The 23,871-nt window shown below is 36.3% G+C and overlaps 1 protein-coding gene across 8 annotated transcripts in view; it reads right to left on the bottom strand.

Moving 5' to 3' along the window:
* PDE10A (phosphodiesterase 10A) overlaps positions 1-23,871 on the bottom strand; it is a 676,118-nt gene that overhangs the window by 28,398 nt on the left and 623,849 nt on the right. For all 8 annotated transcript variants that reach the window (XM_074036771.1, XM_015448495.4, XM_015448494.4 and 5 more), the window contains one exon: positions 15,304-15,476. In XM_074036771.1, the coding sequence (XP_073892872.1) occupies positions 15,304-15,476 (173 nt within the window). The remainder of the gene's footprint in view (positions 1-15,303; positions 15,477-23,871) is intronic.

The following is a 23,871-nucleotide window of genomic DNA, read 5'->3' as shown; positions in this document are numbered from 1 at the left end:
ACCAGCAATATATGAGTATTTCGGCTGCTTGACATCCTTGCTGTATTAGTCCATTTTCACACTGCTATAAAGAACTACCTGAGATTGGGTAATTTATAAAGAAAAGAGGGTTGATTGACTCACAGTTCCACATGGCTGGGGAGGCCTTGGAAAACTTACAATCATGGCAAAGGTGAAAGGGAAGCAAGTATTATCTTATATGGCCGCAGGGCGGGAGGATGGAGACACAGAGAGAGAGAGAGAGAGAGAGACAGAAACAAAGAGAGAGAGAGAAAAGTGGGAGGTGCCACACACTTACAAACAACCAGATCTGGGTGAGAATTCATTCATTATCATGAGAATGGCAAAGGGGAAATCTGCCCCCACGATTCAATCACCTCCCACCAAGCCCTTCCCTTGACACACGGGGATTACAATCTGAGATGAGATTTGGGTGGAGACACAGCCAAACCATATCGCTTGTCAACAATTGATACTGTTGGTCTTTGTAATTCTCGCCATTCTAGTGGGTGCATAATGGTACACCACCCTGGTTTTACCTTATGATTGGAGATGTTGAGAAAATGCCATGTGTTTATTGGCTTTAAATTCTGTAAAAATCTTTCATATAATTTTTTCTTGGGTTATCTTATTATTGACTTTACAAAGTTATAAGACCTTTATTAAACATAAATACTGAGAATATATTCTCACATTCTGTTTGAAGATCAACATCAAAGGCTTAATATTGGGGGTCTCATTACTTAAGGGTAAAAGACAATATGCTTTCCCCCTAAGAACAGGAACAAGAAGAATGTCTGCTCTTGTCAATTATATTCAGCACAAGCCAGACAATAATCATATAGAAATAAAAGGCAAACAGATTAAAAGAGAATTGTATAATTATCTCTATTTGAAATGACATAATCTTATGTGTGTACGGAGATGTCTAAGCATTAGAAGTAATAAACACATTCATCAAGATTTCAAGATACAAGATCAGCAGTACAAAAATCAATAAACAGGCCTAAAAGACAGGTACAGAGCATGCCACCCAAGAACAAAATATATATTCTTTTTGAGTACACATGGAACATCCCCCAGGCTAAATTAAATGTTAGGAAATAAAACAAGTCTCATTAGATTTAAAAGAATAAAAATAATACAAAATATGTTATCTGACCACAATGAAATCAATAACAAAAAGAAACTTGGAATCTTCAAAACTGTACGGAAATTTTAAAACAAATTCTTACATGAGTATTATGTGCTAAATTGTGTCCCCAAAAGAGATATGTTGAAGTCCTGACAGCTCCTCAGAATGTGACGTTATATAGAAATAGTGTTCTTCCTGACATAATTCATTAAGATGAGGAAATATTGGAAAAATGTGGGCCCTTAATGCAATATGACTGGTGTCCTTATAGGAAGAGGAAAGTGATACAAAGAAGGAAGGATGCCAAGTGAATACACAGAGACATACAGGGATCTCACCACTGGCATGTGATGATGGAGGCAGAGATTGGAGTGATACTCTCATAGACTACAAATGCCTAAACTTGCCAGCATCTGTTAAAAGCTAGGAGAGAAGCATTGAACTTATGGTCCTTCTGAACCCTCCAGAAGGAACCAACGTTGCTGGTACCTTGATTTCAGACTTCTGGCCTTAAGAATTGTGAGAAAATAAATTTCTGTTGTTTTAAGCCATTTGGTTTGTGGTATACTTTGTTACAGCAGTCCTAGAATATGAATACAATAATAAATGTATCAAAGAAGAAATTAAAAGGGAAATGTGAAAATCCCTTGAGATGTATCAAAGAAGAAATTAAAAGGGAAATGTGAAAATCCCTTGAGATGTATGAAAATAAAGACACAATATATCAAAGCTCATGGGATGCAGTTAAACAGTATTTAGAGGAAAATTTAGAGCTATGAACATCTATATTAAGAAAGAAGAAATAATTCAAATCAATAACCTAATCTGCCTTAAGACACTAGAAAAGGAGGAGCTAACTAAAACTAAAGCAAACAGAAGGAAACAAATAAAACTTACAAAAGAAATAAATGCAATTTGGATGAGAAAAACATTAGGAAAAAATCAGTGATACCAAAAGCTGGTTATTTGAAAAGATCAACAAAACTGATAAACTTTTAAGCTAGACTGACAAAGAAAAGACAGAGAGGGAGAGGGAGAAAAAGAAAGAAGATTCAACTTAATAAAGAACAGAATTGAAAAAGGGAACTTTACTACCAATCTTACAGAAATAAGAAGGATCATAAAGAACTACAATGAACAACTGTATGCCAATAAAGTAGACAACTTAGTTGAAAATGGACAAATTCCTAGAAAGACATGAGTGACTAAATATGACACAAGAAGAAATAGTCAATGTGAATAGATGTATAACAAGTAAAAAGACTGAATTAGTAGTCAAAGGGAAAAATAATAACCACAAAGAAACATCTATACCCACATGACTTCACTGGTAAATTCTATCAAACATTTGAAGATGAATTAATAGAAATTCTTCATAAACGCTTCCAAAAAATAGTAGAGGAGGGAATACTCACCAGCTAATTCCATGAGGCCAGTGTTACCCTGACACCAAAATACCACAAAAAAGAAAACTATAGAGCAGTACAATTTATGAATACAGACACTAATGTCCTCAACAAAATACTATCAAGCCAAATCCAGCAATATATAGAACAACTAAACACCATTATTACTTGATATCTATCACAGGAATGCAAGGTTGGTTTAACATCTAAATATCAATTAATCTAATGCACCTTAATAATAAAATAAATAACAAAAACTGCTTGATAATCTCAATAGATTCAGATAAAGCATATGATAAAATCCAACACCCATTCACAATAAAAAAAAAAAACACTCAACAAACCAGAATTAGAAGGAAACTTCCTCAACCTGATAAAGTTCATCTATAAAATACCCATATCTAATATTATACTTAATGTTGAAAGACTAGATGCTTTCCCCCTAAACTCAGAAACAAGAAAAGGATGTCTTCTCTTGTCACTGATATTCAGTATAAGCCAAACCAATGATTAAATAAAAAGAAAGAAATGGGCAAGGCGCCATGGCTCACGCCTGTAATCCCAGCACTTTGGGAGGCCAAGGAAGGTGGATCATGAGATCAGGACTTCAAGACCAGCCTGGTCAAGATGGTGAAACCCCATCTCTACTAAAAATACAAAAATTAGCCAGGCGTGGTGGCAGGTGTCTGTAATCCCAGCTACTCGGGAGGCTGAGGCAGGAGAATCACTTGAACCCAGGGGAAGGAGGGGACAGTGAGCCAAGATTGTGCCACTGCACTCCAAGCCTGGGTGACTGAGTGAGACTCTGTCTCAAAAAAAAAAAAAAAAAAAACCACACACACACACAGAAAAGAAAGAGATGACAGGTTCTGAATACAATTGATTGTACAACTATCTCTATTTGAAGACCAAATGCCCTTGTGTGCATATGGAGAAACCTAAGCAATCCACCAAAAAATTATTAGAAGAAATGAGTTAATTAAGGTGTCAAGATATACAATCGGTAGTACAAAAATCAATTATTTCTAGATACTAACAATAAACAATGTGGAAATAAAATTAACAAAATTTCATTTACAATATTATCAAAACAATAAAATCCTTAGTAATAAATTTAACAATAGAAGTACAAAATGTGGGCTTGAAAACTAGAAAACATTGTTGAAAAATATTAAAGAACAATAATTAAATGGAAAAGCATCCCATAAACACAGACTTAATACTGTGAAGATGGCAATACTTCCAAAATTGATTTACACATTCAACATCATCCGCATCAGAATCCTAGCTAGCTTTTCTGTAGAAATTGACAAGGTGATTCTAAAATTCACATGGAATTGCTAGAGACCCAGAATAGTGAAAACATCAGAAAAGAAGAGAGGAAGGAGGAATCAGAAACAGAAAAGCACTTACTGTTATTCTAGATATTTGTAACTCTAGATAATACAAGTTGCTACAGACTGAATGCTTCTTTCCCCTAAAATTAATATGTTAAATCCTAATGCCCAACATGTTAGTATTTGGAGGTGGGACTTTTGGAAGGTGATTATGTCATGAGGGTAGAGCCCCCATGAATGGGATTAATTCCTACATAAAAGAAACCTCAGAGAGCTCCCTCCCTTCTCCCATCAGGTGAGGTGGCAGCTAGAAGATGGCTCTCTAGGAAGCCAAAAACAGGCCCTCCCTCAAACTGAGACACTCAAACTGCCAGTAGCTTGATTCTGGAATACTCATACACCAGAAATGTGAGAAGTAACCATTTATAAGCCACCCAGTCTATGGTATTTCGTTATAATAGCCTGAAGGGACTAAGGCACAAATATAATCTATAAATAAAGAACACATTGATTTCTATGCCTGGTGCAGGGAAATTTGATTGGGAAAGGGTAAAGTGGTGGCAGGGTTTTTTATACCTTTACCGTGACTCTGGTAATAGTTGCGTTTGTCAAAACTTAAAATTAGTGTAATTATACCTCAATAAAGTTGCTTTAACAATCATCTTTTGTGTCTTGGCCAGAAAGAAAATATTGATCAACTATAAAATTTTAATTTAATAGTTATATTCTGTTTACAACAATACAAAGAAGTCTATAGGAACAAAAAACAAACAAACAAAATAAAAACAAAAAAAAACCAAGCAAACATCCAAAGTATCTAGAAATTAGAAAATTACTTTGAAATAACCTCTATATGAACAAGAAAACAAAAGCAGAAATAAATAATCTAAAAACTAATGAAAAATACTTCATCAAAACTTGCAAGTTATAATTCAGTCAACACCCAGATTATAATACATATAATATGATTGTTTCATTACTATTCAATCAGAGAAACAAGGAAAAAACCCAAAAGTATAATGAAAGCATAAAAATAAAAGCTAAAATTGATGAAAGAACAGACAGCAAATAAATGAAAAATTTTATAAAAGTTAGTTTTATTAAAAAGGAGTAATTAAAAATTCCCATGCAAGTCGGATTACGTAAGAAAGGAAGAAATAAAAATATAAAACACTAAAAATCAGATATAAATACAAATTTAGTAATGTCAATTAAATTTTAAGTGAAAATAATCTGTGCATATATTTTTATGAAGTTTTAAATCTCAGGGCAAAAGATAATTTTGTAGCATAATACATTGCCCAAGAGATGGAATAAAGTGGCAAAAACAAAACAAATCCCCAAACCATAAAAGACACTGAAAGTTTGTTAAAGATTTTTCATCTAAAAAGGTGATAGGCTGGAAACGATGGCTCATGCCTGTAATGCCAGAACTTTGGGAGGCTGGGGTGGGAGGATCACTTGAGCCCTGGAGTTCAAGACCAGCACTGGCAACACAGCAAGACTCTGTCTCTACAAATAATAAAAAAATGTAGCCAGACATGATGGTGTTTGCCTATGGTCCCAGCTATTCAAGTACTTGAAAGACTGAGGTAGGAGGACCACTTGAGCCTGGGAGGTCGAGGCTGCAGTGAGCTGTGGTTGTGCCACTGTACTCCAGCCTCAAGGACAGAGCAAAACCCAGTCTCAAAAAAGTAAATTAAATTAAATTTAAATTTAAAAGGTGACTAGATAGTTTCACAAATGAATACTTCCCCAAATGGTTAAATGAACCTTCCCAAAATGGTTAACATCAGTTATTTAAAGTTTTCCAGATCAGAAAGAAAGATCAATAGTTTATAGCAAATTATAGGATACCAAAAAAACAACTATATATCAAAATTAATAGATTACATGCAAATATGCTAAAAAAGAAAAGTTTTATTTCCTTAGCATATTAAAGAACTAATTCCATGGAAAAGTAGAGTTCAAGAAATTAAGGAGTGGCACAAAATTAGAAAATTTAAAAATGTATTCATCAAATAAGAAATCAGTAACACTAAGAAATTAGAGAAAAACCTATCCATAGAACATTGATACCGATAAACCTTATACATGATAAACATGATTTATCAAGATACATCAAATACTACCTTAAAAATTAAAACTCTAAACTCATGTCTATTAAAGTCATGCATATATTAACGTGCTTGCTTTCTTCACAATAATCTAATGTTGTGTTGTAAATTCTAGCTATGCAGTCAGACCAGAAAGCAAAATACATACAAACATCAGAAAAGTAGAACAAATTTTATTCATTTGTAGATGACATTACTATATGCTTTAAAAAGCCAAGAGACTAAAATACAACTTTTCAGCTGATAAAGAGTATATAATGAAATGGCGAGATACTAAACAAAGTTTTAAGATTCTGGTAATAATAGAATAATAATAATAAATTCTAGATAGAACTAAAAACAAATCTTGAAGATGCTGTCTACTACCTAAAAACTGGCATAAGTGGGAGAAGATTTAAAGATTTAAATTAGATTTAAATTAGATTTAAAACTAATTTAAAGATTTAAGTGGGAGAAGATTTAAACGTTGTAAGTGGGAGAAGATTTAAACGTTGTAAGGCAAGACCACGCTGGGTGAGATCCTTATTTAGACAGCTTTTCTACTAAGGGCATATCATAAACACAGCCCAAAAGAAAGTCAGGGCCCAGTGAGAAGGGAGAGACCGGGCATGTCAGAACACACATAAGTTGAGGAGGGAAATCCTAGAAAGCAGAGAGAACCACAGAAGCGGCAGTCCCCCAAATTTGAATTCATACTCCTTTCAAATCCTTGACAGACAGTAACAAGGCCAAAACAAAAACAGAACCACCCAACTAAAGCTTAAAGGAACATACTCACATATTTAGGACGATTCATGAGAAATGTAACTGGTCACTAGGATAAAAGTTAATTACCTTCAGAGAAAGACAACAGCATCCAGAAAGATAACGGAGCTTGTTATCTATAATGTAGTATACAAATATAAAAAAAATTTACTAGCCATGTAAAGAAACTGAGAAATGTATTACACAGTCTAGAGTAAAATCAGTAAACAAGACAAAACTCATAGAAAACCCAGATAGCAAAAATTCAGACAATGATTTCTAAATAATGTACAGATATGCTAAAGAATCTTCAGGAAAATATATATTTACAAAAGATAGGTGAAGAGATGGGGAATTTCAGGAGAAACATAGCAGCTATAAAAATGAACCAAAAGGAAATCCCAGAACTTGAAAATATTTTATATATATATATATATATATATGCATATATATGCATATGTGTGTGGCTGTGTGTGCGCGTGCATGCGCATCTGTGTGTATCTTTAAAAAATCACTACATGAGGTTAACTACAGATTGGACAGAATATTAGGGAAAAAAACAGTGAGATTAGACAGATCACAACAAATTACACAAACCATTACCAGTGAAAAACCATACAGAGCCTTAATAACCTGTAACACAGTATAAAGGGGTCTAACGGAAGAGACTCTTGACACTTCTGTTAGACAACTGGGGCAGAAAAAACATCTGAAGAAATATAATGCTTGAAACTTCTCCAAACTTCACTGAAATCAGCAGCCCACAGACTCAGAAACCTCAGAGGACATCAAAAAGAATGACTGTAAAAGCAGTCAGGGTAAAAGATCACAGCACACACAGGGCAGCAACAACTGCTGATTCTCAGGATTAAAAAAAAAAAAAAAAAAAAAAAAAAAAAAAAACAGGCGGAGGCTAGAAGACCATTTACTGACTTTCGTGAAATGCTGAAAAAATAATCTGTCTGCTAAGAATTCTAAGTCCAGTGAAAATATCTTTAAAAAGTGAAGCCACAATAAAGCCATTCTTACATTAAAAAATAAAACAAAAAAATACACACACCTCAAAGAACCTGCTGCCAACACACTGAGAGACGTCAGAGGAAGTTCTTTGGGCTTCAATGAAATGACAGAAGTTGGAAATTTGGACCTACATGAATGAATTAAAAGCAGAGGAAATGGTATACATGTGAAAATATAAAAAACTATTTTTCCTAGCCGGGCACGGTGGCTCACGCCTGTAATCCCAGCACTTTGGGAGGCTGAGGCAGGCGGATCACGAGGTCAGGAGATCAAGACCATCCTGGCTAACACGGTGAAATCCCATCTCTACTAAAAATACAAAAAAATGCCGGGCGTGGTGGTGGGAGCCTATAGTCCCAGCTACTCGGGAGGCTGAGGCAGGAGAATGGTGTGAACCCAGGAGGCGGAGCTTGCAGTGAGCTGAGACCGCGCCACTGCACTCCAACCTGGGCGACAGCAAGACTCTGTCTCAAAACAAAAAACAAAAAAACAAACAATTTTTCCTAAATTATTTTCTTGGTTTTTTGAGATGAAGGCTTGCTCTGTTGCCCAGACTGGAGTGCAGTGGCATGATCTTGGCTCACTGCTACCTCTACCTCCCGGGTTCAAGCAATTTTCCTGTCTCAGCCTCCTGAGTAGCTGGGATTACAGGCATGCACCACCACACCTGGCTAACTTTTGTATTTTATTAGAGATGGGGTTTCACCATATTGGCTAGGCTGGTCTCGAACTCCCGTCCTGAAGTGATCAGCCTGGCTTGGCATCCCAAAGTGCTGGGATTACAGGTGTGAGCCACCACGCCCAGCCCATTTCTTTTAAATATTGGCAACCTAGGTGGGGTGTATAACATATGTAGCAATAATATCTACATATATAACAATAGCAGAAAAGACAAAAAGAGGTATAAATTGAATTTTTTTAAGTTTTTTACATTGAATAAAATTGAAATAATATTAATTCAAAGCAGACTAATAAAAATGCATACTGTAAACTCAAGAACAACCACTTGAAAATTTAAAAAGGGTATAACAAGAAAAAACAAAAGCAAATATAGAATGAAATATCACTCCCCCAACACAAATAGCTCCAAATAGAAAATGGATAATTAGACAACTAATAAATGCAAATAGACTAAACAGTACATTAAAAAGCAGTGATTGCAAGTCTCAACTATTGCTGTTAACAAGGCACACTTCCAATGCAAAGACAGATGTTGAGATAGTAAAGAATTATGAAAGAATATGATATGTCAACAGTAAACATGAGAAAGCTTGTGTGGCTATTTTAGACACAGAAAATTTTAAGAAGCATCAGCAGAAAAAAAGAATTTATTTCACACTGATGAGAGGGTAAATTACTGAGAAGCCATAATAAATCTAAATGTGTAAGCACCAAATAAGTTTCAAAACATATGAAGCAAAAATAACGTATCTATGTAATTCATAATTTTAAATATATTGGAAACTGTATTTCCAGTTGGAAATCAGAAAAATTACATTCACAAGTGAAGAAATCTGTAAAATAATCCATATAATTTTATCAAGAAAGCTACAGGAGGGATGTAAACAAACTGTACAATTTTATTCATGACTACAGAGTCATGCCATGTTCTTAGAAGAGACAACACACTTTCATTTTAAAGTGAGTAAATAAATGTCATAAAACTGCAATTAAAATGTCAACATAGATATTTCTGACTGAAAAATAAAGTCTGAAGGAGAATATTCTTTTTATTTTTAAATATTAATGTTGAAAAAAGCAAAAGGTCATAAGGTCTGTAATTTATGTTGAAATGGCACACTCCCCATTCCCCAAAAGCAAGCAAAGAAAACATGGTAAACTGTTGCCAATTCTTGAATCTAGGTATGACTGTACATTGGATTATTTCCACTTTAATGTAAGTTTGACATTTTTCTTAAAACATTTTTTACGAAGTGACAATTTCCATGAATTGAAAGTAAAGATTATTTGAGCAGGTATGTATGATACATTTTAACATATTTATAGAATCAAAGCTGTATGACTGTAGTGGAGAATTAGATAATTAGTAATAAATGGTTTACAGGGTCTAAAGAATTATCCAAGTTTACGAGAAAATGTAATAAATTCAATTCAGAAGAAACCTGATTATTCATTAATAGTATCAATTCATTCCATCAGAAATAAAGTTATGTTCATAAAAATATAACTCTAGAAGAATTAAGATCTAAATATAAAAATTAAATCTATAAAAATACGTAAAGAAAATTTTAATTATTTGTTACTATGAGACTTGATTTCTTTAAAAGATCAAAAATTTGTCCTCCTGAAACTAAATTTGTTTTCAAAAGAAAATCCGAATAAGTTTTTTGAAAATCATGTAAAGAAATATCTGTAATATATAACAGAAAATTTTAATATCCTTAACAAAAATATATAATAAAAACTGATACATAAAAAAGTAAACAATTCAACAAAAAATAAGCAAAATTTACGAATAAACACACAGAAGTAAGAATAGTAAGTAAGAAACAAACATAAAAACATCTTCAACATAGTGAGTGGTCAGAGAACGGCGTATTTACTGAGAAACATCTTCAACATAGTGAGTGGTCAGAGAACGGCGTATTTACTGAGAAACATCCTCAACATAGTGAGTGGTCAGAGAACGGCGTATTTACTGAGAAACATCCTCAACATAGTGAGTGGTCAGAGAACGGCGTATTTACTGAGAAACATCCTCAACATAGTGAGTGGTCAGAGAACGGCGTATTTACTGAGAAACATCCTCAACATAGTGAGTGGTCAGAGAACGGCGTATTTACTGAGAAACATCCTCAACATAGTGAGTGGTCAGAGAACGGCGTATTTACTGAGAAACATCCTCAACATAGTGAGTGGTCAGAGAACGGCGTATTTACTGAGAAACATCCTCAACATAGTGAGTGGTCAGAGAACGGCGTATTTACTGAGAAGGGGTTTTCACCTTTATCTTAGAAGGCATGTGAATTTCTACAGCCTTTTCTGAGAATTTAATATATGTATAAATTGATGGCAATATACGTTCCAGGCATACATTGTTTTATTGCATTTTGCCTGATTGTGCTTCACAAATACGGTGTTTTTGGTTTTTTTTTTTTTACAAATTGGAAAGTTTTGTGGCAACCTTGTGTACAGCAGTATCAGCACCATTTTTCCAACAGCAAGTGCTTACTTTGATTCTCTGTGTTACATTTTGGTAATTTTCCAAATATTTCAAATATTCTCATTATCTCATTGTATCAGTCATGGTGATCTATGATCAGTGATCTTTGATGTTACCATTACAATTATTTGTGGGTGCCATGAATCACACCCACATACAACGGTGAACTTAATCGATAAGTGTTGCGTGTATTCAGACTGCTCCACCAACTGGCTGCTCCCCCAGCTCCCTCCCTGTCCTTGAACATCCTTGTTCCCTAAAAGCAATAATATTGAAATTAGGCCAACTAATAACTCTACAATGACCTCCAACTGTTCAAGTGAAAAAAAGTCATATGTCTTTCACTTTAAATCAAAAGCTGGAAGTGACTAAACTTAGGAAGGCATATCTAAAGCTGAGATAGGCTGAAAGCAAGGACTCCTGGGCCAAACAGCCAAGTTGTGAATGCAAAGAAAAAATTCTTCACGGAAATTAAAAGTGCTACTCCAGTGAACACATGAGCACTTAAGTGTTCTTGATGATATGAAGAAAGTTTTAGTAATCTGGATAGAAGATCAAACATTCCCTTAAGCCAAAAGCTAATCCAGAGCAAAGCCTTAACTCTGTGCAATTCTATGACGCCTGAGAGATGTGAAAAGGCCGCAGAAGGAAAGCCTGAAAGTAGCAGAGATTAGTTCGAGAGGTTTAAAGCAAGGTAAAAAGTGCAAGCTGAAGCAGCAAATGCTGATGTAAAAGTTGCAGCAGGTTATTCAGAAGATCTAGCTAAGATAATGGATGAAGGTGGCTCAACTAAATAATGGATTTTCAGTATAGACAAAACATCTATTAGAGACATCTAGGACTTTGATACCTAGACAGGAGAAGTCAATGTCTAGCTCCAAAGCTTCAAAGGATGAGCTGACTCCTGTCAGGGGCTAATGTAGCTGGTGATATCAGGGTAAAGCCAATGATCATTTACCATTTCAAAAATTCCAGGGTCCTTAAGAATTACGCTAAGTGGATTCTGTCTGTGCTCGATAAACCGAACCACAAAGCCCCAACGATAGCACGTGTGTTCAGAGTACGATATACTGAATATTTTAAGCCTACTATCAAAACCTACTGCTCAGAAAGAAAGGTTAGTTTCAAAATGCTACTGCTCACTGACAATGAACCAAGTCACTCAAGAGCTCTGATGGACATGCACAAGATTAATGTGTTTCCAAGCCTGTTCATACAACATCTATTCTGTAGCTAATGGATCAAGGTGTAATTTTGTCTTTCAAGTCCTATTATCTAAGAAATATGTCTTGTAAGAATATAGCTGTTATAGAGAGTGATTCCTCTAATGAATGTGGGAAAGGTGAATTGAAAACCTTTTGGAAAAGATTCACCATTCTAGATGCCATTGAGAACATTCATGATTCACAGGAGGTAGTCAAAGCTTCAAGACTTCAGTGGAGGAAGAAACTGCAGATGTGGTAGGTAGAAACTCGTGGAGCCTGAAAATGATGACTGAGGCAATCATCATCAAACTTGAACGGATGAGGTGCTTCTTATGGATGAGCCAGGGAAGTTTCTTGAGATGAAATCTACTTCTGGTGAAGATGCTGTGAACATTGTTGAATTGACAACAAAGGATTTAGAATATTCCATAAACTTGGTTGACAAAGTAGGGGCAGAGTTTGAGAAGACTGACTTTAATGTTCAAAGAAGTTCTACTCCAGGTGAAATGCTATCAAACAGCATCATAAGCTGCAGAGAAATTTTCCGTGAAAGGAAGAGTCCATTGATGTGACAAACTTCACTCATGTCATATTTTAGGAAATCGCCACCTCCAAGTTGGGCACAGTGGCTCTTGCCTGTAATCCCAGTTACTCAGGAGGCTGAGGTGGGAGGACTGCTTGAGGCCAGGAGTTTGAGACCAGCCTGGGCAACAAAGCACTACCTTATCTCTAAAATAAGAAATGAAAAAAATTAGCTGGGCATGGTGGTGTGTGTCTGTAGTCCCAGCTACTCAGGAGGCTGAGATGGGAGGATCCCTGGTACCCAGGAGTTTGAGGCTGCAGTGAGCTATGATCATGCCACTTCATATTGACAGGCTGAACAAGACCCCATCTTTAAAAAAGAAGAAAATAAATTGCCACATGCATCCCTACCGTCCTACGATTTACAACCACCCCTGGTCAGAACCCACCAATGTTTAGGCAAGACCCTCCACCAGTAAAAAGATTATGATTTGCTGAAGTCTTAGATGATCATTAGCATTTTTAAGCAATAAAGCATTTTTAAATTAAGGTATGCATTTTTTAGGCATAATGTTATTGCATACTTAGTAGACTGTGTGGTGTAAATACAACTTTTATATGCACTGGGAAACCAAAAAATTTGTGTGACTTGCTTTATTATGAAATATATTTTGTAATACATCTGAGTTATGTCTTAACATACTGTATGCACACATGCACGCACACACACCCCTACCTTTAAAAAATCACAGAAAAATGCATAAGATGACATTACATCAAATAGATAGTTGATACTGGAATGCAGAAAAATAGAATATTACTCTTTTTTTATACCTCTACATTATTTGAATTATTAAAACAAACATGCATTGCCTTTCAATGCGTGTTTCAATACACGTTTGTTTTAATTGCTTTTCAAGTTATATGTCAAAAATTATTTATACATGTACCACTAACACATATGTACATGAGTGCCAAAAGTGATGGTATTTTCAAGTAAATGTTTAAATTTCCTATTTTATAATAATTATTGTAATCATTCTGCTGAAAAGATTATATTCAAGAAACTAGATACTAGTTACATGATTCTTATTTACAACTCCAAAAGAAAAAAAGGAAAGTGCATGGGTTTCAGGAAACCAAGGGATATTTCATGAAGGCGCTATTTCCCTGATCTTCTGATTGCCATAAAAAAATACTGAACAAACACCTGTTTCTACAGGTCTTGGAACAAGGACTACACACAACCTGTTGGAGACATAAAGACTGTAGACCGCACTTCTCATCTGGGCTGAAGGTAAAGAAAGACATGCTAGAACACCCTAACTGATGTTTAGGGGCTTTTCCCTGACACCAACACTCTGCATGGTCCTGGAAGAGGCCCTGGCAATGTCTTCAAACTGTCATGTGTGAAAACAAGATACCTTTGTATTGTCTTTCTTAAATAAGGTTCCCTAAATTGTATCAGTTTCAAACTCTACAAAATCTGGATCTGTCCAGTTTGAAGGTAAGTTGAATCACAAATAACTGCTACTTATCCAAAGGCATCAATATCATTATACAAATGGTATTTATTCTCGAAGAGGTAAACTTTATTAGTCATTTGCAAAATTTGTGTTTTGTATTTGATGTACCTGAGTGAATAGTGAATTGTTTCTAAGAACTTTAAAACAGTCTGTCTCAAAGAACAAAATGTAGGATCAGTACTTAATGAACCACAGAGGAGATATACAGAACACCTAAAAAAAAGTATAAATTCAAATTCAGCAAGACTGGCATAGAAGCAGTAAGTCAGTCCTCACCAGCCGAAGGATAAAGATGTCCTCATTTAAGATGAAGTTGGTCAGACATGCAAACACAAAGCCACAGCAATAAAAGCTAGTGTCACCACTACAAACTGTCAAGGGGAGATGGCAGGTTAGCCAATGAACTTAGATCTAATATACAGATGGGTGAACAGGTTCATAATGAACATACCTGACCTATTTCTAAATCCACTAGGCAAGACACACCCATCCTCAAAAACAAAAGGGCATCAGACTAATTTAGCCTGATTCCATTAGGATATCTAATTTATCTAATCCTCCTTGTGGTAATTCCATGTTCACCAAATAAACTTTTCATCGCTACTTGGCTTTCTACCCCATGGGATGCCAATATTCTCACCCTTGTGACTGCCTAATACAATTACAGATCAATAAAAGGAGAGTCCAGTTTCTATATCAATCACATTAGCTTGCTTAATAGGACTGGATTCTGAAAATGGAATCCATTTTCATTTGCTCTTGAGTTTCTGAGGCCAATGGCCACACCCTGAATGGTGATCAATGCAAGAAGGGACCTCTTGGGGAAACATCACGCCAGCCTTCCCTTTGAAAAGTGCCAATCCCCGTGCGACTAGTGTAACTTCCAATCTGTACTTTAATTATCCTCACTGGACACTGTCAGTAATCTTGTCAAACAATAAAACGTCTAAAGTAAATATAAACAAGATGTACATAAAATGAAAGACATGTAAGTTTTTTACTTTCCTTCTTTCAAATATAAACTTACGCCACATTACATTTCTTAGGTATCAATTTATTCCAGATAATACTTCCTGGGCTTCTAAGCTTTCGAAAATTATTTTTTACCTGTGTGATTGATTATTAAGGTTTAGCGATCCCGTCTGGTACATCTCTTCCAACTGTTTCCTGTTTCCAAAGTATAAAGCAAGGTCTGTGGCAATGATGGCTTTGCGGATGATCTCAAGCACCTGCTCGTATTCACTGGAGCTCAGAGTGGAGAAGATATTGTGCCCTTCCAGCTATGGAAAAAATACAAATAAAAACCACCAGTAACAAGCACAAGCTCTAATCTTATGACATTTTCAGTTATTTGAAACAATATAATCAGTCAATGACATTTGGCACACTAAAGAAAGGTTTTGGGGAAACAAAAGAATGGTTAGAAATGACTAATGAAAATTACATTTTGGTTTCTCTTTAAGCTATAGAAACAATGAAACTACCACTTAAATAAACTACTATAACTACAATAACATCATTTACTACCATAAAACCCCAGTGATTTAAATATATCTAGTTCTTGGATATTTCTAATAGTTAAAAAACTGGAAAATGTAAAATATTTAAGTTAAAACTTTTCCTCTTAAGCAAATTAAAAACTTGAATAATTTTCGTATCATACTAGAACCTTAATGGCCTTAAAAAGGCGTCTGTATCCTTGTCCACTTCAGGTTGTAACATATCAAAGCATGCTTAATGGGTAGTAATATATTTCTCTGTATCCTAGAAGAAAATGTGCTACAACCTCAATAAAATGTTTATTCAAACACATTAAAAACTCTAAGGGCAAGAGTACCTTTCCCTACAACACAAATCACTGAAGGTGATTCTAGAATCATCTTCTATTCTCAAGGGAGGTGGAAATGGCAGATCATCACCCTAAACAAGACCAGAACATTGGTAATCTGGATTCTATTCACTCAGAATATCCTTCGTGTATTAATCTTTTAAAAACTTTATAATAATTTCGATTCATCAATTATTTTGATATTTTTCATTATTAGTCAATATAGTACTACTCAAAGTTGATTTTTAATTAATTTCACTTTTAACATACATTTATTGAGTTAAAATACAGTAAAAACAATGATTGAAGTATATTTCTTTACAAAATTAGACATCTCACTAAGGCACTGTCTCTTCATATTCTTAAATGAAACTGTACATGCACCATTTGCTTTCAATTATCAGAATAGCCCCATATTATTTGCTGTTAAAGTCTCAGAAGTATTTGAATTACTGTGTGATAAATGCAGCAAGTAGACTCAGGTTTAGTTATTTATTTTCCTGACAATAACAGTAGTAAGGCCTTACATTTGTAGAAAGTTCTATAGTTTACAAAAGCAGTTTCAAATACATGACTTCACTTTCAAATTATAAAACTTATATTAGTTCAGAGTTCCCACATGGATTATGCATGAGATGCTATGAGATGAGCCGTTTGAGCACAGGCTGGTTAGTGACTGATGGGGACAACGGGAGGGGGCTCAAGCTCTGGGCTGGTGGCTGAATTCAATTTTCATCCAACCTCAACTCTCTTCAATTTTGTTGTAGAAAGTTATAAGAAGGAAATATTTACTCGGATTCATGCTACGGTATCTGCTTTCCTTTGATGTGACCACAACTTAAGTGAAGCAGGTAGCCTCTGCTTCAACACTGAATGCCTGTGACCTCTATTTCCCACTTCATGAACATGTTTCAGCATATCTGGCTGGTGCTCATGCATGCATCTGCTTTCAGCAGATCATGTGAAGGGAATCACAGCTGCTATGATTTTATGCTTTGTATTTGTATGCTTTACTCTCTTTATCACCAATAATTATCACCATAACTTGTTAAATTAGAGTATATAAAATATTCTAGTCTGCTGTTGACATTTAAAAAGAAATATCTCTAAATTTAGCCTAGGCTCTATAAATTCTGTAGGGGGACAAAAGAGTTACAAGCTCACTGCAATTCTACACACTGCGTATGTCATCTATCAGCTCACGTTTTTATCAGAGTCCCAAAAGTATCGACTGGCCCAGAACAAATTAAGATTTATTTTAAAGAATTTATATATTCTACTGACTACTTCGGAGTCATTACTTTTCAGTATTAAAGGAAACTAGGTGAAAAAGCTCCATAGAGGGCTTTCATAATGAAAAGGTCTAACTCATTTACTGTCCCCTTCAATAATTTACAAGAGTAAAGGGAATTAATGAATAATTAAAATAAATTAAAATAAATGTCTCCCCTTTCTTTCTTTGAGACAGAGTCTCACTCTGTCGCCAGGCTGGAGTGGATCTCTGCTCATCACAACCTGTGCTTCCCAGGTTCAAGTGATTCTCCTGCCTCAGCCTCCCGAGTAGCTGGGATTACAGGCATGCACCACCCCACCTGGCTAATTTGTGTGTGTGTGTGTGTGTGTGTATTTTTAGTAGAGACGAGGTTTCGCTATGTTGGCCAGGATGCTCTTGATTTCCTGACCTCTTGATCCACCTGCCTCGGCCTCCCAAAGTGCTGGGATTACAGGCATGAGCCACTGCTCCCGGCCATGTCTCCCTTTACTTTAAGAGAATCTAGCATTTTGCTGCTACCCAAACTAAAGAAAATATGGAAGGGAGACACAAGCAAGGAAGCATAGCAGATAAACAGTGTCTTCTTTAAACCTCCAACCTCACATTCGTTAACACATAATAAATCCTTATAATGCATTATAATACTTTTATACACCAATTGATAATTTTACTATAGTTACGTAGTTTGAAGTCTATGTTAATTCAAGCTAGTTGATTCCATTTTGCATCAATCGAGCAGGAAATAGTAGACTTTTTATACCTAGGAATGTTTCTAAAACTTTATGCGGGTGAACAGCATATAATTCTTAACTCTACGGAAGCCCACAGGTAGGCTCTGGTTGTATGTCAACGCTGGGGCTGAGATCTGGTATTAGAGAATGGAAACAATGTTGAAATTGGTGCTGATGCTGAAAGATGACCCCGGGACTGCCTTGAATAGATGATTGTCAATACTCCTTCCAGCCCTTAATCATGAGGATCCTAAAGGCTCTTAGTATTCTGTCCACTGCTGGAGGATTAGGGAACTACTACTTTTGGAAAAAAAATGTCAATGATGCAACTAAGTGCATCAAACATTCATGATGGCAATGCCTTTAAAGTATCTATAATACTGATTTTGAAATTTAATTACCTAGTACATCAAACCACATATTAGGAAGCATTATAGTACTGTAATTAAGAGCACAGATTTTGGAGCCAAATAATTCTAGTTTTTAATGTCATTCTGCCACTGATTAGTGATGTGACAAATAGAATACTTAACCTCTTTGATGCATATTATTCTCATCTGTAAAATGAAAATAAATAATAATATCTATCTCATGGGGATATAATAAAAATAAACTGTATTAAAATATGTACAAAACATTTAAGTTTCTGGTGCATTGTAAGTACCCAATATATGATAAAATGATTACTATTATAATAGTGATGATTGATGATGATGATGATGATGATGATAAAATCTACCAGTAAAACTTCTACAGTCAGAGTTAAAGGAGAGATGAAAAAACAAATGTATGCCTAAAAATGAATTTGATAGCCAAATACCTTTTCTATTCAGAACACAGCTGTAGAAAAGGACGGATTTAAACTAGCCACTGTGTCACGTATTTTAGATTACCAGTACAGTTGAATATAAGTACAATAATTTAAGTATAATTGTAATACACAACAGCAAATTGTACCTAGTGTAGACAAATTGGAAGAACTCTCTAGCTGAGTCACAGAAATAGTGCTGCTGTAAAGAGTAGTAAGAAGCCACGGGATCCCAAAATGTTGATATAAATAGATAATTTTCTGAAATATGATCACATTTCAAAAGCAACAGATAATTTAAGATTAGTGGAATATTAAGGAAATGTTCTTAATAATGAGAATAATCATTCCTAATTGGTCTGTTTTCTAAAATTTTGACTATTTTCAAAGTCAAAATGGGGTATTCAAAGAAGGCAAAAGAAAGAAAAAAGTATAGTTTCAATGTTCAAAATAATCAATATCTCATGAGTAAACAGAATAAATTGATTTAATATTCCAGCAATAATGGTTCAATCACCATTACTAATTGTAAGCTAGTAAGTTTTAGGCAAGAAAACAAAGCTCACCTACGTTCTTGGATGTAACTGTCCACACAAAACAGTCTCCTCACATGAAAGCAATCTGCTTGCCTTCTTCCCCTGCTCAGCGTCTCAGCTCTCTGTCCCACCGGACACAGCTACTCACTAACCTTACATAAAGCTTCAGGTTCAGTCTCTGAGTGCTGGTTCTGCCCACTCTGCATCTTTCCCTCCCCATGCTCTACCTTCACACTTCCACTTGTGCCCATATCAACAGCCCCAGAGATGAGCCTGTGAGTCCAGGGGTGAAGAAGGGGCAGTGACTCTCCTTAACAGCTTCTAATTCAGAAGAGGTGGGAAGCTGAACTCACAAACAGAAAACGTCAATACAATGTTAAAAACAAACAAACAAACAAACACAAACCACTAAGACGTATGTATGCTTGAGGTGCTCAGGCGCTCAAAAGGGGGCAGTGCTGTACCCCAGTGATGTGGGGATGCAGTCAAAGAATTTTACTGGATGAGGTCATGCCTGAGTTGGGGACCACAGAAAGGGTGTGGGGTAATTACACGTAGAGGGAACCCGGCCAATGGCACAGAGTTAAGATACGGTCTGAAACTACAGAAGCAGAGCAGATACTGTAGTCCTGGAACAGACAGGGGCCACTCATAAAAGACTTGTATATCAACTGAGAAAACAGGAAATTATTCCAGAGGCCCCAGAGAGCCACTAATGACTTTTAAACAGGAGAAAAACATATTCAGACATATACTTGGAGGATGGATTTGAGACAAAAACACTCAGGGAAACACTGATGGATAAGGGGGAAAAGGTGGAAAAACAGACAAAATACAAGGAAGGCTGAAACTGGGATGTCAAGTAGGGACGGTGCTTGCCACTTGGGAGCTGTAGTGGTCAGAGGGGCCAGATTACCATTTACTAGAGACTCAAGTGAGTTTCCTCTCTGCTAAATGTCCACCATGACCTCTACACAGCAACGGCCCCGAACACCACGAAAACAATCCTGATGGCCAGCATTAAGACACAATGGGAAGCTCAGGGATGCAGATTGACCTTCTCTGCAGATGGTCTTGTATTTACCCTTACTTCATGACTTAATCTCTTCCCACTGCCCACTCAACATGGGATTATCTACTGCATCCCTATCACTGTAACCAAGGTCAAGGCAAGCTGTGAGCAAATACACACTTCCTGCTTTTCTCTACCATGAGTAACGTGTGTGTGTATGTGCAAGTGTGTGTGTGTGTGTGTGTGTGTGTGTGTGTGTGTGTGTGGAGGGAGATGGAGAGGGAGGGAGGGAGAGAGAGGGAGGGAGGGAGGGAGGGAGAGAGAGAGACAGAGCGATTGAAGGATAGCTTTTTCAAATCTATTGTAATATTCTCCTTGCTTGCTGTTGTCACTGTGTTAGCTAGCAGTATTCTCCTGAATGCCCTGCTTATCCAGTAGATACCACTGGCAGCCATACTGAAAGCTGGCACTCAGGTTGGCAAAACTACAATAAGCAGCCACATATGCAACACACACCTGTGAAGATGCCTGACGGGGAACTATTTCCAACCATCATACACAAAATTGCTTATGTTGTATCCATCTGTGTGACCCGAGGATGGGCAGTGCCATGCTCACAATCATCTGTGTGGCAATGCAGATCAAGAAAGCAATGGGAAAAGTCTCTTGTGGATAAACAGAAGTATCACAGGCATTCATATCATGAAACTACATAATGTTCTATTTTAATGACTGGAAGTTGGAATTTTTAACTGTTACCCAAGGATAGCATCTTAATTAGTCAAGCTTGTAGGTGTCTTTTGATGAAACATAAAATCAGCAGCACTTGGTGGTAACAGGATGGAGGGATGGGAAGATAAGGCTAAAGAAGGGAAAAATGGTGACTCTAAGGTCATCAGCCTGCTTTCCTGGGTCAATGAGGTTGCCACCACAGAGATACAAAATACAAAAGGCACCTAAAGTGTAATACCAAAGCACAATTCGGGCCATACGGAATACAAGGTTCAGGTGCTTGGGCAGAAGTCCTATTGAGCACTAGGCAGAATCACACGGGTCTGAGAGTCCTCAGGATACCACTGTCAGTTAGAGTCATGGGTGTGCCAGGTGGTGGGCCAATGAGAAGAACAACGTGAGGGCCGAAGTCAGGGAACTCAGGCCTTCCTCACTCTAGACTGTGAGTTCCAGAGGACAAGGATTTGTGGTTGTTCTATTTATCACTATATCCCCAGTGCTTAAAACATGTGTTGGCAAATAGAAGGTGCTCAATAAATCTGTTTGTTATTAAATTGAATTTCAGGGACAAGTTAGATGAATCTGAAAAAAAAAAAAAAACCACTCAGAGAAGTATCATGAGGATTACTGCAAAATCAGCCAAGAGCACAGAAATTTTCAGAAGAGGAAGACACTCTTTCCTGAATATTCCTGCTCATGTAGATTGGGCTGTCTGTTTATGGCTTCAATATCATTTCTCTCTGGGCATAGGTCAAATTGAAGGGATTTGGTCAATCGAATACATAAATTTGTTTTCAAACTGGTAGTGCTTTTCATCTTAATTTGCAGCAATCCCGAGTTCTTATTCCCAGCTTCTGTTTTTGTGGTGTATCTAGTACCTTATCTTCTCTAGCTAGGAGAACAAATTTGCCATTATTATTACTTCACCAATGACTGAAATTCCAGCTCTAGTATCTGAATATATTCTCCCACTCCTTTTTGAATGCCAACAGCTTACCTGTCTGAACTTAACTTACTGCCATGAGTTCCCGTTAGTAGTTCTCATCTTTTTTAGGAACACTGCCTTAAGTCATCTGAAATCGCCACATCGCTGAGGGTTTGCCAAACTGGAGGCAAACCACCCTAAACATCCATTTTTTGATGTCAGCAACTGGGCCAAGTCTTCCCAGGGCTTAGGTGGACCTGGAGCCTCCCCATCCCCACCCGCCTTGATGTGACTGCTATATTACAAGGTTTATTTTTTATTCTACTCAGTGGCAATAAACTTCGCAAATCTGGTCTCCTTCAAAACTAATCCTATTGTATTTAATACAGGCTTTCTAAAGAAACTCTATACTGGCTATTGAAATTCAGCTGTGATTAAACTGGTAGCAATGGCGCACTGTCAAATGCATGAATTCATTTAGGACATGGGATGCTAATTCAGTGACTCCTAATTATTTCTAAGTGAAGTTGCCCTGATGTTGTTTCTGGTGTTTATTCATCTTAGACAAATAAAGAGTCTCCATTGATGAGTGAGGTCAAAGTAGACATCAGCTGTCATGAAGTTTTAGAATGTTCATCCATTTACAGAAAGCATGTGTTACATATATGTATAAATATATGTACACATACATATGCACACATGCCTTTTATCCTGCTTACATTTCTATGTATCCTTGTTTTATGCATGGACATATCTATGTAAACATATGTCATTTAAAAAGGAAAGAGCTGGTGTCAAGCAAATGACAGGAATGATGACTACACGTTGCTTTCAGGAGTCAACTGGCCCATGAGCAAGCTTAACATCAGCTGCCTACTGGGGATGGCTTGAAAATGACTAAAATAGCTCCATATCTGAAATACTTTTCACTTCTCCCCAGCAGGTAATTCGAAGAGCACCCAGAATCGAGTAAGGTGACCACTGACTTTCGTGAGACTGAGGACATGAGACCTGGAAGGTCAGTTTTGCTGGGTTTTAGAAAGGACTGAGCATGCAGCACTACCAATCACATGGACAGTTAAGTCAAATGAGGAGGCACTAAGAGAAGCCTTTGGGAAACTGAGGGGAGAAAACAAAATCCTGGCATTTAGAGGAGGCCTGGCTTATTCAACAGAGAAAAACTGCACCAAGTGGCAAAACCTATTCTGCTTCACAACTTGCCTATGGCCAGTTACTGGCAGAGTCACTGTTGGCATTTTGCTATGACATCCTCAAAACTCAAAATCCTTTCCCTTAGACTCATGATTGGAAGACGTAACAAGGATTTCTCTTCCTACTTAGAGGTGCTGACAGTGAGGGGAAAATATAGGGCCCACTATACTCAAGCTGAACAGAGATTATATTTTTTAAAACTGTTTGTGATAGGAATCAAATCATTATGATGTAATGGCTACCTTGGTAAGGTGAGTTTGAGAAAAATCATTTAAGAAAGAAGGAGCGCATATATCCCATGTTGAAGTGATATCTGTGATTGTCTACATCAATTACCAAGAACATCTTAAAGGTAATAAAATAAATAAACAAAACACACAATCTAAAAAAAAGAAAAAAGCTACAATGCCCTTAAAACCTTGTATTTACCTAACTTTTAAGATTTACTGTTCAATACGTTCTGGTTCAAGAATATGAGAATCTATAGAATTAATTGATTTAAATTACATAAAATAAGTAATGCTTTAGGGTTACATGTACTTATTGATACAATATTTAAAAAACAAATGTAAGTGCAAAATACGTATATTCAAATTCTTTGTAAAGGATTCTTTATGC

Source organism: Macaca fascicularis, chromosome 4, assembly GCF_037993035.2.
Source record: "Macaca fascicularis isolate 582-1 chromosome 4, T2T-MFA8v1.1".
Classification (NCBI taxonomy): domain Eukaryota; kingdom Metazoa; phylum Chordata; class Mammalia; order Primates; family Cercopithecidae; genus Macaca; species Macaca fascicularis.
Note: the sequence above shows the minus strand (reverse complement) of the source record. Positions and strands in the feature narration are given on the sequence as shown.